The sequence below is a fragment of the Centruroides vittatus genome, unplaced genomic scaffold (assembly GCF_030686945.1).
Source record: "Centruroides vittatus isolate TY-2023 unplaced genomic scaffold, ASM3068694v2 contig_350, whole genome shotgun sequence".
Taxonomy (NCBI): domain Eukaryota; kingdom Metazoa; phylum Arthropoda; class Arachnida; order Scorpiones; family Buthidae; genus Centruroides; species Centruroides vittatus.
In genome coordinates, this window is record NW_027122173.1 from 1733746 (window position 1) to 1749583 (window position 15838).

The following is a 15838-nucleotide window of genomic DNA, read 5'->3' on the forward strand; positions in this document are numbered from 1 at the left end:
ACTGGAGCATTATTTTCTACAAAGAAAATGGAAATTTACTATTAAAATGAACTAAAATAGATTACAACTTCAAATAAGTCTTATTGTTTTTAAACAATTTTAACTCATTTCACATAATGAATTTTCCCCCCACTAAATATTTTCAAATCTTTGTTCAAAATTTCAATAACTTTCATTCATATTTGTGTTCATTTTTTTTCCATTCATTTCGTTGTTATTATCAAGCAACAAAAAATTTCACGTTTATTGATCATATATTATAATGCAAAATTTATCCAGCTAGTGCTTTTGTGGAAATAATTGTGAAATGTCTGTTTATCCTAGGGTCATTTGCATTGATTATTTCCAGAAGTTTTATATAAATTAAAATTATAAATTTATACAATTTTAACAAAATTAGTAAAAATTGTGTATCTAAGTTTTCAAATTTCTTTGTATTTGGAAATTTTTTGAGTATCAATTTCAAATACTGCAATTTAGTACAAAATGGAACTTAATTTTTTCTATAAATTTGTTTACTTAAATTACTTAATAATTGAAGTAAATTATTCTTTATTAGTTTCATTATTGAAAATTAAGACTATACAAAGATAGTGTAATATTAAAATGCTTCTCTTCATTGTTTAAAACTGATTAGTTCAATTTCTGAAATTAAATATTAAAATACTGCTGTACTTTTCTAAATTTATTTTATTTTGTATATGTGTATTATTCAGTAATCAATGTTCAAATCAGTTCAATGTTCAGTTCATTAATCAATGTAGGCAAATGTCTTTCCATGTAGTGCTTTACTACAAAGTTTAGATCTCAAATTTGCAAATGATTAATATTACTAAACTTAAATTTTAGTATTTAATTTTTTTTTAACATTTAATATTTTTTCTACATTCTATGAATTCCATTTTTAGAGAATTCCATATTGCATTAAGTGAATTTAGTTTTTGTAGTAAATTTACTTGAAGTATTGTAAAGCAGAACGAATTATTTAAAAAATTAAATTGTAAAAAAATAAAATTCACTTAACATACTAAAAATATATAGAAAAATTAACATTTTTGATCTTTCTTTTCATTTAGACAATTGATTTAATTCTTTTTATAGGCATTTGATGATGCTATAGCAGAACTAGATACGTTGAATGAAGATTCCTATAAAGACAGCACACTAATAATGCAGCTGCTCAGAGATAACTTAACGGTGAGAATTTTTTGAAAATTACTAAATATGGTTGCATTTTAATGCATTATTTCATTCTCTTGCATCTATTTTGATGGTTTCTTTTATTAGACTTTGGTATGTGTAACTGATAAAAATAGGATTTAAAAAAAAAAGGAAAATTTTGTTTAGCATAGTCCCATTCTACGGACGATGTTTGGAGAGCAAAAATATTAACTCTCGACTGTTCATATGATTTTAGGACTTTTTCGAACATTCAAACTGTTGCCCCCAGAAGCATGATTGAGGGTTAGCACTATGTTCCCAAGGGGATGTGTAGTGTTAACCCCATAGTTTTTAGCAGTTACATATGAATCTATCACTATCTGATAAGTCAGTAATAAAATATTTTGTCATTTTCATATTTCTTTAAAGAATTAGTAAATTATTTTTACATCCTAAATAACTATCATATATTTTAAGTTTTCTTGGTTACAATTTTTATTTTATTAAGTAATTTATATAAAATAATGTGTTGGCTTTTTATTTTTATGCAAAGTTTTGTATTTTTACAAAAAACTGAGCTGTGAAATTTTCTTTCTAAAATTTTTAAACATGAAATTTAATATTTAGGCACTTTTATTTAACCTCAGATATACTCCAGAGAATTTTTCCACAGTGACATGATGCATGGTGTTGGTTCAGTACAGTTGGGTAATGTTTGTGATGTTGATTTAGCTGTAACATAATGACATAAGACTATGTGAAGTTTTATTTGTTGGTATCATGAGAATAGGGCTTTGCTAAGCACCATTGCATAAGGCTACAATGGTGCTACTTTCAAGATGAGCAATACCACTGCTCAGTATTTAATTGTACATGCCTGGTTTGAGAACACACAACTGGCATTTTAAATGTCTCCTGTGGCTCCCAATTTCCTGGACATCTCAAACCTGTTGGTCCAGTATGTCTCATATGATTGTTGTAGGACTTAGCATTCTTACTGTCACAATAAAAGGATTTACTGGTGCAGAAGTGTACAGGCATACCCCAAGTTACATACATAATGTGTTCCATCAAATAGTGCTTATATCATGAATTGCCATTTCCCATACATTTACATACTTTTTTTAAATTTGTACCCATGTCTTAAAATAGAATTTTAAATAAATGCATATAACATCAATAAACAAACAAAACACAACTAAAAGCTTGGATGTAACTTATACATATGTATTTTATAATTGAATTACATAACTTTGTGTATTTATAGAAGACACTTTTTCTTCATTACTTAATGTTTTATAGCATATCATTTCTCACTCAATTTCCTTTCTTACTGTGGCCCTCCTATGTTTGTCAGGATCATCATGTAATAATTGAGAGAAAATTCTTCCTTTTTTTTTCAAAATTAATGCAAGCCCTTTAATTTTCACTGGTGTTGGATTGTGTGTTATATTGTCTGTGTCTTCATCAGTCATCCTTAGAATGTTATCTTGTAGTAGTATCTATCAATTCTGTGTTTGTTAATTCTTCCTTGTGGGTTTCAATTAGCTGTTCAATATCTCCTGCATCAATTTCTAAATTCAGTCTCCGCCCCAGTTTGAACAACTTGATTACTTATCAGAAGTGTCGATATGATCTACATTGTTATATGTATAAATTGCAAGATTAGTGCCCATAATTGTCCATTACTCTTACACTAAGAAATTGGCTATATTATTAAAAAATAATTTGGCAAAACATCAAATTAATTTTCTTAAAAACCAGATATTCCTGGTATTCAACTGGACAGGTGACAACCCTTGGAATAGATGAAGCATTGTATTTGTAGGGATAGCTAAGTTAGATCATGATAGAGGTACATACAAATATATGATGATTATATCTGCTGTTTGTTTTATCATGAGATGGTCATAATTTAGGGTATGCCTGTACTTGTATAATGCTGGAAACATTCAACCTCGTGTGTTGTGCAGGGTACAAATTGTTGTATATGTAGCAGGTGGACCCACAAGGTATTAGATAAACATTCTAATACTCATCCTGCCAAAAAAGTTATTGATTAATTTTCAAGCAAATATAAAAACCTTACTTGATAGTTATTTCTTAATTTTCTAATGGCATGGAAGTAAATCAATATTGTTACGTATTAGTTATTAGTGCTGAATACCATAGAAATTATTTTGGGTAAAGCATGCCTTCAGGCATTTCATACTTAGATGCAAACAATTTTTTACTTTAAAAAAGAAATTCAATAAGCATTTTTATTTTTTAAGATTTAAACAAAGATGGATTGGTAAGAATATTAAAAACCAATTAACCATTATAGTATATTTAAAAGATTAGTGGAATGTTAGCTTAGTCACACTGCATAAAATCACGCTATTTTGGAATGTGCGCTCACAAGAATTTGATATAGAAATACATTTACACATTAAGGATTAATCTGAAATTTTAATTACCAACTTGAACAATTTTCATATTCATGAACTATGAAAAACAAATTTAACAAAGTTAAAACTTGCATCTTGTATAAATCTTTTAAACTAACTCAGTTGTGTATCTACATTTGTTTTTAAAAATCAAGCCCCCCTCTCTTTATAACCTCACATATTTGTATCTTGTGTGCTGATTTTATTATTTAGTATTACTTTAAAATCACAAAAAATCAAACTGGCTAAATTATGATCACACTATCCTTAACTTAATATTTTGACAATTAATACAATTATTACTACTATTGACAGATGCAAGTAATTTTTAAAATTTCATGCTATTGAATTAGTTATCAAATTGGGAGGACATGAATGTATTAATAGGTAGTAAGCATTAATGAATTAGTCTTTAAAATAGAAATTGAAAATGATACTTTGTATTTTGATTTTAGTTGTCATAGCAAAAATATTCGTCTTTATTTTAAATTGTTAAATTAATAATTTTAAAAACTTTTTATCATTTTTGAAGCCAAACAGTTTTGATTTTTGGATTAATAGCAGCAAAACTTTTTTATATTAGGTCTTATTTTAAATCTTAATTAGACAACAAAAATTTTCATTCAGAATAAATGAATTAAAATGCCCAAATAGTAAACACTCATAACTTAATGATTCTTCAAAAGTTATTTTGCTCCTTTTTGTACATGGGGAAAAAATGTCTTATAAATTGGTGCCCATTGTTTGTTAGTTAAGAACACTATCTCAGTAAATACAGACATATTGTGAACTATCACATGATAAATAGAATTCAAAGATTTGAAAACTTCTACCATGCACTCAATAGGAAACAATTTTTTTAGGCTTACGAAATGATTTTGTCATTAGTTTATTCTATTATCTCAGTGAAAATTTAATACATCTGAAATACTGAAATATTAACAATGAAATTTTTTGATGATTATATTTACTAAAGTTCTTTAAAAATTTAATTTATCATCAAAATGGCAGCTTCTGATAGTAGTTGTAGTAATATACAAAAATTTTCCAAATTTAAATAATGCAGGAAATTAAAAAATCAGATTCCAACAGGATAGATAAATAATAATAGCTGGTTTTTAAGACTACAGTAATACCTTGGTTTTCGTCGATAATCTGTCTGAAAAAATTGGCGAAATCCGAGGCAATTATTTCCATATTAATCAATGTAAATCCAATTAATTCGTTCTAGAAACTCCAAAATACATACCACAAACACGTTTCATAGAGAATTAATATAGTGTTAAATACAATAAGAAATTAATATAAAGACTAATCTAAAGGAAAGCAATGGAATTGTTTGGCTAGATGTGAGGGGTAATGTCTTGTAGAAGCTAGTTGGATACAAGCTTCTAGCCTATATCTCCCCATGGTAAAGTGTGATGTAATTGTCATATAATAGTAGTTATATGCGTTATGATGGTCGTATCGTGGGAAATAATGCCTTCTGGGAGTCTGTTTAAGGGTAACTGGCCCCTATTCAGGCTTTACAGACGTGGAGAAAACCCGAAAAACTCCATGAGGCCAGCCCATCATGGCGTAGTGCGAACCCGTGAATGTGAACTTAGTGTTCAGGGAATGGAAACTTTGGCCAATGGTGGGCTGTCGCGGCCCACCATTTGGTGCTAACACAACAAAAAATAATGTCGCACTGAGCTGGAAAATGCATGGGTTGCCCTTTGTTTTTGCAAAATTAGCAGTGATATCACTTGGGCATGCTGATGAAATCCGAGGAAATCAATGAAAACCAAGACAGAGATTTTTCGCAAAAAAAAAAAAAAATAGACAAACCGAAACCAATGATAACAGAAGTCAACGAAAACCAAGGTATTACTGTACTTATCATAGATGATGCACATACTGGTGCATGTTGATCATTTCAGCACAAGCTAAATTACTTCAAAGTTTCCCAATACTTCACTTATGGCTTATACCTGAAATTGTAAGAGCTTATGAATAGTGAAAGATTTTTGTTGTGCAACCTTTAAATTGAGTTATTAACTGCTAATGAGCATAGATCAGTTTTTCTGTTTTTCCCTAATATGTTAGGATCTTTTAGTAAACTTGAATATTTTGATACTTGAATAAAATCAATGTTTTTATCTAGCTTTTGATAGTGAATGTTGATCAATTTAGTTAAATAATTATAAGGAAAGCATCAAAAACAAAATTATTTTCATTAATTAATCACAAATGGAAATATGACTGTAGTAGTATGGCAGGTATCTACTTTTTGTGAAAGTGATGCTGCTTCATATGATGACATAACAAAGGAAATTGCAAAGACCAAATATCTTAGTATGGAGGGGGGGAAATCTGACTTTTTAAAAGAAAAATAATGATTTCCTGAATTAATTTTAAAATTAAGTACTAAAGTTCTGCAGTGTGTACTAATACAATATTACGGTATTTTTAATATTGAACCAGTTCTGAATTTTTAATTTAATTATTATTATTCATATGAAATGTCCTGAAGATTGAGAGATCCCAAAATGTTTTAAACTTAACAGTTTGTGAGTTTAAGAATTGACTTTCTCAATTTTATACCTACATATTTAACTATTTGCATTTTTACTTGTAGAAATTAATTTTTTTAAAAACTTTGCTATTACTTTTATAAGTGGAAAAAAAATTCTTATAAAATTGATTTCTAAGAGATTGAAATTAAAAAAAAATGTGTGTGTGTGTATATGTATGTATGTGTGTGTATATATATATATATATATATACATACATACATACATACATACATACATACATACATACATACATACATACACACACATTTTTAATTTCATAGTTTATATTTATGAAATGTAATGCTTATTTCAGTTGTCTATAATTTTCATATTCTCTCCTTCTAGCTGTGGACTTCTGATGCACAGGGAGATGGAGATGAGCAACAAGAAGGTGGTGATAATTGATAACTTCGTGCATTCCCATCTAAGCTGCATCCCCAGCCTCAACAAACAAAAGCCTTTCATTGTTATAAAATCACACCACCATCTCTGAGCATAGTCTGAACAGTTGAAGATTAATAGTCATCAAAAACTGATCCAAAAATTATCTTGGGTGACTAATTTTTTTTCTGAGTCCATGTTTTATGGTCTGTTTTATTTACTCAGGCCATGCATTTCTGCTAAGAATATCAATTATATCTAGTTAGACCCTGCAGTTTTGGGGGGTTATAGAAAAATGTACTCAACTTCATGCTAATTACTAGTAGGATTAGCATGATTTAATGAGTATAAATGGAAGTAATCAAGCAGCAGAAAGTATGGAACACTTAAAATCTGGACTCAGAAATGCTGGGTTAAATCTTAGAGATGAAGAGTGATGCTGTTAGTCATACCTGTGAGATCAGTGTTAAGCCAAAAAATTAAATTGATCTTTTTTTTTCCTACTGCCTGTCCTTTGTTTGTCATTCTGTATAATGTAAGTGGTGGTAGCTTAAGTTATTTGACCAGCTAAATAAATCAATTTGACAGAATGGCTACTCAGTAGACTGCTGCTGTTCACACCATTTGGCTCAAATTTTGCCAGTTGAAAAACTGTCAAATGACAGTGTTTGTTATGTAACTTTGTTTCTTACAAATTTTTTGGATACAAGATTGTTTAAAACTACCAAGTTACTCTGTTGCTGTGAAGAGAAACATTTTGGTATTGTCTTTCAAGATGGTACTGGTATAGTGACTAAAAATTCATCGCATCAGCATTTTCCTGTCTAATCTAGGAATTAACATACATTAAAACAATGTCACACACCCAAATACTTGTGCATGCCTGTTTTATAATTTACTATATTCACAGAGCAGTGTAGGAAAAATAAAAAAAATCAATGTCAGAGTGTGTTTTTCCTGTTTAGTTTTTAGTGGATAAGACACAAATGATTTGAAAAAGCAGAAAATGTGGAATTTAGATCCTCCTCTTACACTCAAGATGCAACTATGCACCCCTATGCCTTTTCGAAATTAAATATTTCCAATTGCATATCTCCCCAGTTTGAATGTTTTTCAGTCTTCCCATTCATCATGTTTCATATTCAGTTTTAATTTGCCCTTCACATATGCTTAAAATTGGCAGCTTTAATTTTCTAAATCAAACTTTATACTGTCATTTAAAAAATCAAAATACTAATTTTTAGTGACTTTCTGTATTTGACATGGTGCTCATTAAAAATTTGTCTTGTGAATATTCTTTGTTTTCCGTAAAGATTGTGTTTTGACTTTATCTATTACACTTGGGTACTAAAGGCAAAATTCTTATTCTATACTTAATTCTTTAGATTTATTAATACAGAACTTTTCACAAGATCTGTCATTTCAGTAATATTAAGACAGATTATGGAATAATAATAATAGTAGTTTGTAACAAAATTGACCACTTGAATTGATACTACTAAATATATTGAGCATAAATGTTAAATTATAACAATAAGATAAATAAAAATTTTAAATTGGTTTATTGGAAATGCATTTAAATTTAGAATTAATAGAGATTAAGAACAATATAGTTAAGACCACTGGATGGATCTCTTACTGTGAAGTTTTTTTTTTGCCTTATGATCATATTAATTTTTTCAGTAAAACTGGTTTTTAATTTCAAGTATATAATAATAATAATGCAAATGAAACAAAACATATATATATATAATTTTAAATTCTTGTCTCCAAATTAAATTTTACATGTTTTAAAGTGCTGATTCCTTAAATTAGGTATTTAACATTCTTAATTTGTAAAAATAAAGTTACTGGAATTAAGCTTGCTCATCTACAGAAAATTGAAGTAGTTTCAAACTTGAATCCTACAAATAGGAAATTAGAATTTTATAATGTGAAACAAATTGTTTTCTTGCAGTATGTCAGATTAAATACTCCAGAAAAGGACTTAGTTACCCTCATCTAGTTACAGTTTCAAATGTTTAATGCTTTGTGACAGCTTGTTAGTAACAATTTTGTTAAAATTGTTTAAATCCCATTTATATTTTAACTAAAGTTTTTGCTATTAAATGTTTTATCTTTCCATAATAAGGAAAACATTTTTTAAAAGCATAGTCTTTAAATGAGAATTCTTGTTGTAAAGCAATTATGCATTCAAATGTTTTTTATACTATGAGACATGCACATTGGAATGAATTGTAATATTAAATTCTTCTTCTTTTCTTAATAAAATGATAGTTCTGATTTTAAGTTTGATAGTTCAATGAATAAATATAGTATTCAGTTGAAGTATAGCATTTGGCATATTATGGCGTGTCCTTAGGACAGTAAATTGTATTTAAAATTTAGACCAATGCCATTGCAAGTCTTTAGTTTTGAAAATTTTCTAAACTTGAACTTAATGATTCAAAATATCTGTATATATATATATAAAATGTTTGTTGTTCCTATAATGCAGACATTTTAAATATTTAACTCCTATGCTTTTGAGTTGTCATTAGAATATCTTGCTGGTTACTCAATTTTTTTTCAAATGTCTGTATCCTGAAAATTTCATACAAAAACTATAGTATCTCCTACAATCTTATAATTTTCCTTCTTAATACTTTAAGTAATGCAAAAGCTAGATTACTTAAAGGAGTGTAAAATTAAAATCATCATATAATTGGACGACTTAAAATTTTGGTTCTTCTACACCAATTAAAATTGTCATTAATTTTACCTGAGCAGTTTTGAAAACCATTTAAGTGAAAATTAAACATCTATATTTGACATCTATACAATACACTAAAGTGTTTTCAACTCATTTATATATTTAATTTCTAATCAGTTTTTTTAATTATTAAAATTACTTCTAGTGTTAACTATCAACTACTTCAGTGAATTTTGACTTTTTTAAATTTAGAGACTAGGCCAAGTTGTATTCGTTAGTTAACTTTCAAGAATTAAATTTTCCTAAATATTTTGACTAAGAAATATACCTTAGTCAAATACTGCTTTTAATAATGCATTTGCATCTACAGCTCACACTAACAATTTCAGCTTTTAGTTTGTAACTTTATTATAAAACTTATTTGCAGATCAGTTTAAAGCATTGAACATTTATGCATAGTCATTAACAGAATCCTTAGTAAAAAATTAATTTTTTTATTCTGTATCAATTTTTTTTTACTCTAAGATAAATTTATATCATTGTGAATTGTTTTTGTTCCAAACTGAGTACAATATACTACCAACACTGCCCTTTTGAGAGTTTGTTTCGATGCTACATTGAGTAATATTTTTGAAGTTTAAATTTCAGTTGAATTCTACACTTCCTAAATGTGTATATTGGTAATATTAAGTTTGCTTGTGTAGGTGATGATACTACCACATGTAGCACTTGCTATTTTGACCAGTGGAAGAAAAGATCCTTTTGACATTAGCGAGGTTGAGGCCGAAGTTTTAAACGGGAAAACGTGTACGTCGGACGTTCGACACCACTTTCCTGTAAGCCTAGAAGTTTGACGATGGCGTTTGGAATGTCGAGCATGATTCCACTGACTTTTCCAAACACCATTGTCAAACTTTTAGGCTTACAGGAAAGCGGTGCCGAACGTCCGACGTACACGTTTTCCCGTTTAAAACTTCGGCCTCAACCTCGCTATTAAGATTACATCTTTCCACGTGTAGTGAACTTTCAGCTCAGCCTTCTGTATCTGCTGAAATTTAGTAAAATAAGAAATCTGAAATTTATCATTTTCATAAGTTTGTTCTTTTGATATCTGTAAAACAAACAAAAAAAAAATTCTGGTTAACTTGGATTAATTATAATAAAACCAACAAACAGTTCATAGAAATGTAAATGAATTCTTAATTTTATTGCAGCAGTTAGAACATTAATCTTTTATTGAATTCAGAGAACACGTAAACTAAAGACAAAATTATGCATATATACATAGGATGATCGAAAAGTCTCACGTGTGTGTTAGGAATCAATTTTATCTTGTGCGGTTAATGTACTGTACAGTACGAAAATATAGAATGCAGTAAAAACAAAGTTCATCTGATCGTAAGCAAAATCAAATTATAAGTATTCTTAATATTCGATGCCACCTTGTGAAGCATCTGAAAAGTGATATTAGCAATGGTTATGTTCCTCAGTCCATCTATTGTGTGTGGATTTTTATACACTGCTCCTTAGATACCATAGGAAAAATTGGCAATTACAGAGGCCACATTCTTTTAGAAATAAGACTCTCTAAAGAATTCTTGCAAGAACTGCAGAATCCGGATATTTCTGATGCAGTTCGTCTGCAACACGTGCATAAGAGTGAGTGACGAAATAATGCTCAACAAAAGTCCCTTGTTCCTGGAGGGAAAAAACATTTCACTTTCTTACTGAACAAAGATATACTGCAGCCAGTTTTATGCCGTTCACATGTATCTTTTCCATTAATAGCAGTCGTCATAGTGTCATCTTGTGGCGGGAGACTGTTCAGTTATTTTTACTATTTAGGCAAACTAATATCTTGATATGTGCAACTTTTTGATCGTGTGGGTAGGGTAAAGTATATACGTTTACTGTTAAGAATTGCCGCTACATTTTACTGCATTAACTCTATTATTTACTGTCTCAAAACTAACAATACTTATTTTGTTGAGAATAACCATTGATCAAGCTTTGAATAATAGTTCAACAATCTTAAGTTTTTACAAGTCAAATTTTCACTGTTAATAGAGACCACCATGAAAAGGTTGAGAAGTAACTTTTGCTGGTTAATAGTCGCGCCATTTATTCGCGTCACTTCAAATTGCCTGTTTGGCATTTATTTCTACCAGTTTTTTCAGCCAGTCGTGTTAACAAGTTTAGCATCATAACAATGCTCTCCAAACCATTTTAGTAAAAAATTCCATAGATCATGACATGAATTATTCTTTGGTCTAGGACGGGTCTATTCTATGACCCGTCCCCAGAGCGGCACATAACATGTACGATTTCGATTTATTGTATCTCAGCTTTTTTACATTTATTCTAATTAAAGCGCATTCGTTCAGTTTCTTTAAAGCTTTGGCGCGCACAAACATCTTTACACTTCGAATTATGATATTTAAAGCTAAGCATGTTTACAATATGGCACGTGGACTCAGAGGTTCGCCGTTCCTGGTCTAGGATATTAAATATCGGGTGACAATGTTTAGACAAAAGAAATTGAATTGCACGCGCAGAAGTGGCACTGGTAGTCCGCAGTCTGATAAAGTAAATTTTAGTTCGGTTGTAAAGTAATTTTAGGTATGGCATGTAAACATCAGTATTCCGTGGAAGACCAGATTTTTCTCGTGAGAACGTTGAATTGCTTTGCAAGTGGTCCACAACATTTAAGAAATGCCCAAAACTATCTCACTGTACAATCATGAACACAGAAATTTGAAGAAACTAGTTCTGTCCTTGATGTCTATAAGGGAAATGTTGACCACAAAGTTATTGCAAGGACAACTTTTGAGGTCATCAGTTGATTTTGGGTGGACCCCAAATAGTCATTGTTAATTATTTTGATAGCATATTTTGCCGAAGGTCATCCATAACTATTCCATGCGTTTTCATATCGCATCCGGAGGCAGTCACTTCGAAAACCTCATCAGTTGATTGTTTTATTTCAAGTAGACACTTTAGTAGTTTTACCTTGTTACCAGAAACAATGTTTAGACAGACAAAAGATGTATTTAAAGAGAGCGGTAATTGTTGGCCCAATCTAATCTGTGCCTCAGTCAATTTGGATCAGTTTGCCAACCCGATTTTCTTTTTATACGGTGTTTACACTTTTGAACAATCTTGTATTTTGGAACTTAAGTCCAATGTCCCCGACACACGATATAGGAGAGGGGGATACATGTTAGGCCAGGTCGCCAACATGGTAGTCATCTTGGCAAAAATTTGGTATTCACAAAACTTGTCGCACCCAAAATGTATATAATGTCGTAAGTCAAGACAATTCAAGTTGGCCTATGATTATTTAGCTTTCTTGATCAATTTCGTCAGTCGATCTGACATTTTGTTAACGGATTTAATCCGATAGGCCGCGTTTCTTTATGCAGCGAGTGTAGCAAAATGACGTCACGATCTGTGTTGGCCAATTAGAAACCAGTTAGTGTGTTCGCTGTAAAGCTCTTCTCGAGCGCTGCATGAAGAAACGCGGCCATACAGTCGAATGTCGAAAGAAAGATTTTCAGTTTGAGGAACTGAAAGTCGTTTCCCTCGTTTGGAATGGCGTACATTTATAGCATGCTATATGCTTAACAATTCTGTTTATAATTTTAACATTAGTATTGTTATCAATTAAAAATTTTAGCCTTTTTTTCGAAACAAAATTCATCTATGCTTTACGTACTGTAATTACTAACACTACTCACGTTGCAAATTAGGCCTAATCTCGCGGAAAGGTTGTTACTTCTCCAATAATTAAGAATGCAATCGAAAAATGAAAAAAATAGTTGGATCCATCTGTATTTCGGAAGAAGTAAAATGAATTTCTCTCCCATTTTATCACAAATTCACGTCGAAGACAACTCGCGCCATTTGAACGTTTCCGGACTGTGTTCCTTTTGAACAAAACATGAGAAGCAACAGGTGCTCTCCCCTTTCTTATATTTAAATTTTCCTCATCTGTTCAGTGTCATTGATTCCCTCTAGAAGGGCCAAGTCACACACATTATATGCCGCCCTTTGACATGCTAAGTAGATGCTGTTGGGGAATTATGAAAATCTGCAGGTAAAATTTTATCTCTGCATGCTTTTTCGAACATTACCTCTTGAGAAGACAAGTACTGTTGGCGCTAAATTTATTTCCAGTGTTTCAGTTATCGAAGCTTAAACATTGGTCACACACTGTGTTTGTGGGACGAGTTTTTTTAGAAAAGCTATACCCAATTATTCCTGTCCCATTTAAGTGGATCGGTTACTCCACCTTTGTTTTGCAGCAGCATAAAAATTGGCATATCAGGAATCACAGTAACACCTGGACAGACTTGCCCCTTGTCAAAAGCTGAACCCAGAAAAGGCCAAAGAAGAAAGGTTTGTAGATGTAGCACAATATAATTTGCTAACAGATTTTAAAAAGCCTTTATTAAGGAATCAAAAAATATTTACAAAATTGAACAACCCCATATGGGCAGTAGCAATGGTTAACACATGGGCATATAGCCAACAAGTGATAGAGAACATTGGTAAGTGTAGATGGTAGAAGTCCTATGAAGGACAGAAGAGTTGCTGAATTGCAACAAAGGACAAGGTATTCAAAATAGGTCGGCGCGTGACAAGGGCATTTAAGCCTGGCAAAGAAGCGCGAGACATGGGCTCGTTTGCCAGCCAGAATATACAACAGGTACGCGAAACATGGGCTCAATTGCCAGTCAGAATATACAATAGGCATGCGAAACATGGGCTCGTTTGCCGGTCGGGATGTACATAAGAAGTGCGCGAGACATGGGCTCAATTGCCAGCCAGAATATACAACAAGTACGCGAGACATGGGCACGTTTGCCAGCCAAAAGTAGTAAGCGTATGTACAGGAGATGTTGCTAATGTTGGTTTCTGTTACTAAGATGGTTAGTGTAAATGTCTCTGCTTGCTTTTATGCAGTCACTTACCATCAAGTGGCACATAAGCTTGGCGTAGTTACGACGAATACCTAGGCGTTGGATGACACCTTCATTGGCAGTGTCGTAGCCGCCGAGGGCGCCGACTATGAATGCGTCGATGAAAACATCGTAGCCTTGGTCTCTTAGGTGGGTAGCAAGGTCTTGATACTTACGGATTTTTTCCGAGTGCGCGATGAAAGGCATCCTCACCGTTCTCGAAGGGAGTGGCTACGTCCACTATAGTGGCAGTTTTGGGCTGCTCGTTTAACAGTACTAAGTCGGGTCGTAGGGTGCTCAAGAAACCAGGAATTTGCTGGTTCGAAACATGGTGAGTCCTCGGCAGTCGGTGGCTCTGATGAGTCTCTCGAGGATGGCATTGTGTCTCCTAGTGATTTGCTGGTAGTTGGGAGGACAGTGGTTGATCACATGGGCTAGTGTTTCGCGATGCCTACGGCATCTACGACAGGTTTGGTTGGTGTGTCCAAAGCGTTTGAGGCCTCGCAGCGGGACCACGCTTAGCCTGGCGCGATGAATGAATCGCCAGTCGGCGAATCTGGTGTATCTGCCTTCCGCCAGAAAGTGGTTGCTGTTTGGGCTGCCTGCGATTAACCTGTAGGTTTTGCCCTGATCTGGTTTTTTGATCAGAGATGCCAGGAAGGATGATTTGGCAGCATCGGACATTGCCCGGATTGCTGTAGATTTAGTGACGGGTTTGCCGTTTACCACAAGGGTGAGACGGCCGTCGTTACCAGGAAGCCAGTCGATGTCGATGCGCTTCTTGAGACGTCGAGCTGCCATTCTGAGTCGTGTCCACAAGGAAGGTACGTCGTAGGGGTCATAGCCAAATTCATTGTCCATGCATCCTGTTAAGTAGGTGCATAGGTCGGCGTCACTGGGTGGGCGCCGGATACGTTTTTCCACCACCTGTGCTAGGGACTTGGTTGCCAGGTTGACGACGAGTTGATCCCTAGAGAAAAAGAGGTGTACGGCATGACCTACCTGCGCGATGTCAGCGAGGATGCTGCAGGGCGTGATGTTGGCGCCTCCCTGGGAGTGAGGGATGTAGACGACTTCCGGGCTGGCCCGTTGTGGTAGGTACAGCCAGCGCTTCACATAACGTTTGATGGTGGTGTCTACGGTATTTAGTTTCTTCTTTGAGACTTTGCCTAGGGTGAGGTGGAAGGTCAGACGTGGGGTGAGGAATGTATTAACGCATTCAATTTTTTGCCATGGGGCAAGCAGAGAACTCAATGGATTTTAAGTCCGTGAGAATGCTATCGGCAGTCTGCTCGGCTGACAGGCCCAGGGTGAAGCCAGCCGGTACTCCCAGATGGTAATAATGGTCTTCTTTCCGAAGGTTACGGATTTCGGAGCCTTGAATAGAGAATTTAGAATTACTGGAACAATTGTACTTACCCGCCACAGAAAGCGATGCGCACTTGGACGGGTTAAAGGTGAGGCCACAGTTCTGGGCCCAAGTGGAGAGGAGGTCGAGCTGGGCCTGAAGTCCTGCAGATGTGTCGCTGACTACTGTGATGTCGTCGGCATAAGCAAGGGCTGCGATGGATTGGCCATGTAGTTGGTAGCCGTGCTGAAGGTTGGAGACGAGTCTGAGGGCTGGCTCGATGACAATGTTGAAAAGTATAGGGCTTA

The 15838-nt window shown here is 33.1% G+C and overlaps 1 protein-coding gene across 3 annotated transcripts in view; it reads left to right on the forward strand.

The window, feature by feature from the left end:
- Nucleotides 1-7473, forward strand: part of 14-3-3zeta (tyrosine 3-monooxygenase/tryptophan 5-monooxygenase activation protein zeta) — a 46592-nt gene extending 39119 nt beyond the window's left edge. For all 3 annotated transcript variants that reach the window (XM_067269458.1, XM_067269460.1, XM_067269459.1), the window contains 2 exons: nt 1102-1197; nt 6494-7473. In XM_067269458.1, the coding sequence (XP_067125559.1) occupies nt 1102-1197; nt 6494-6553 (156 nt within the window). In that variant the 3' untranslated portion in view covers nt 6554-7473. The remainder of the gene's footprint in view (nt 1-1101; nt 1198-6493) is intronic.
- Nucleotides 7474-15838: the final 8365 nt, after the last annotated feature.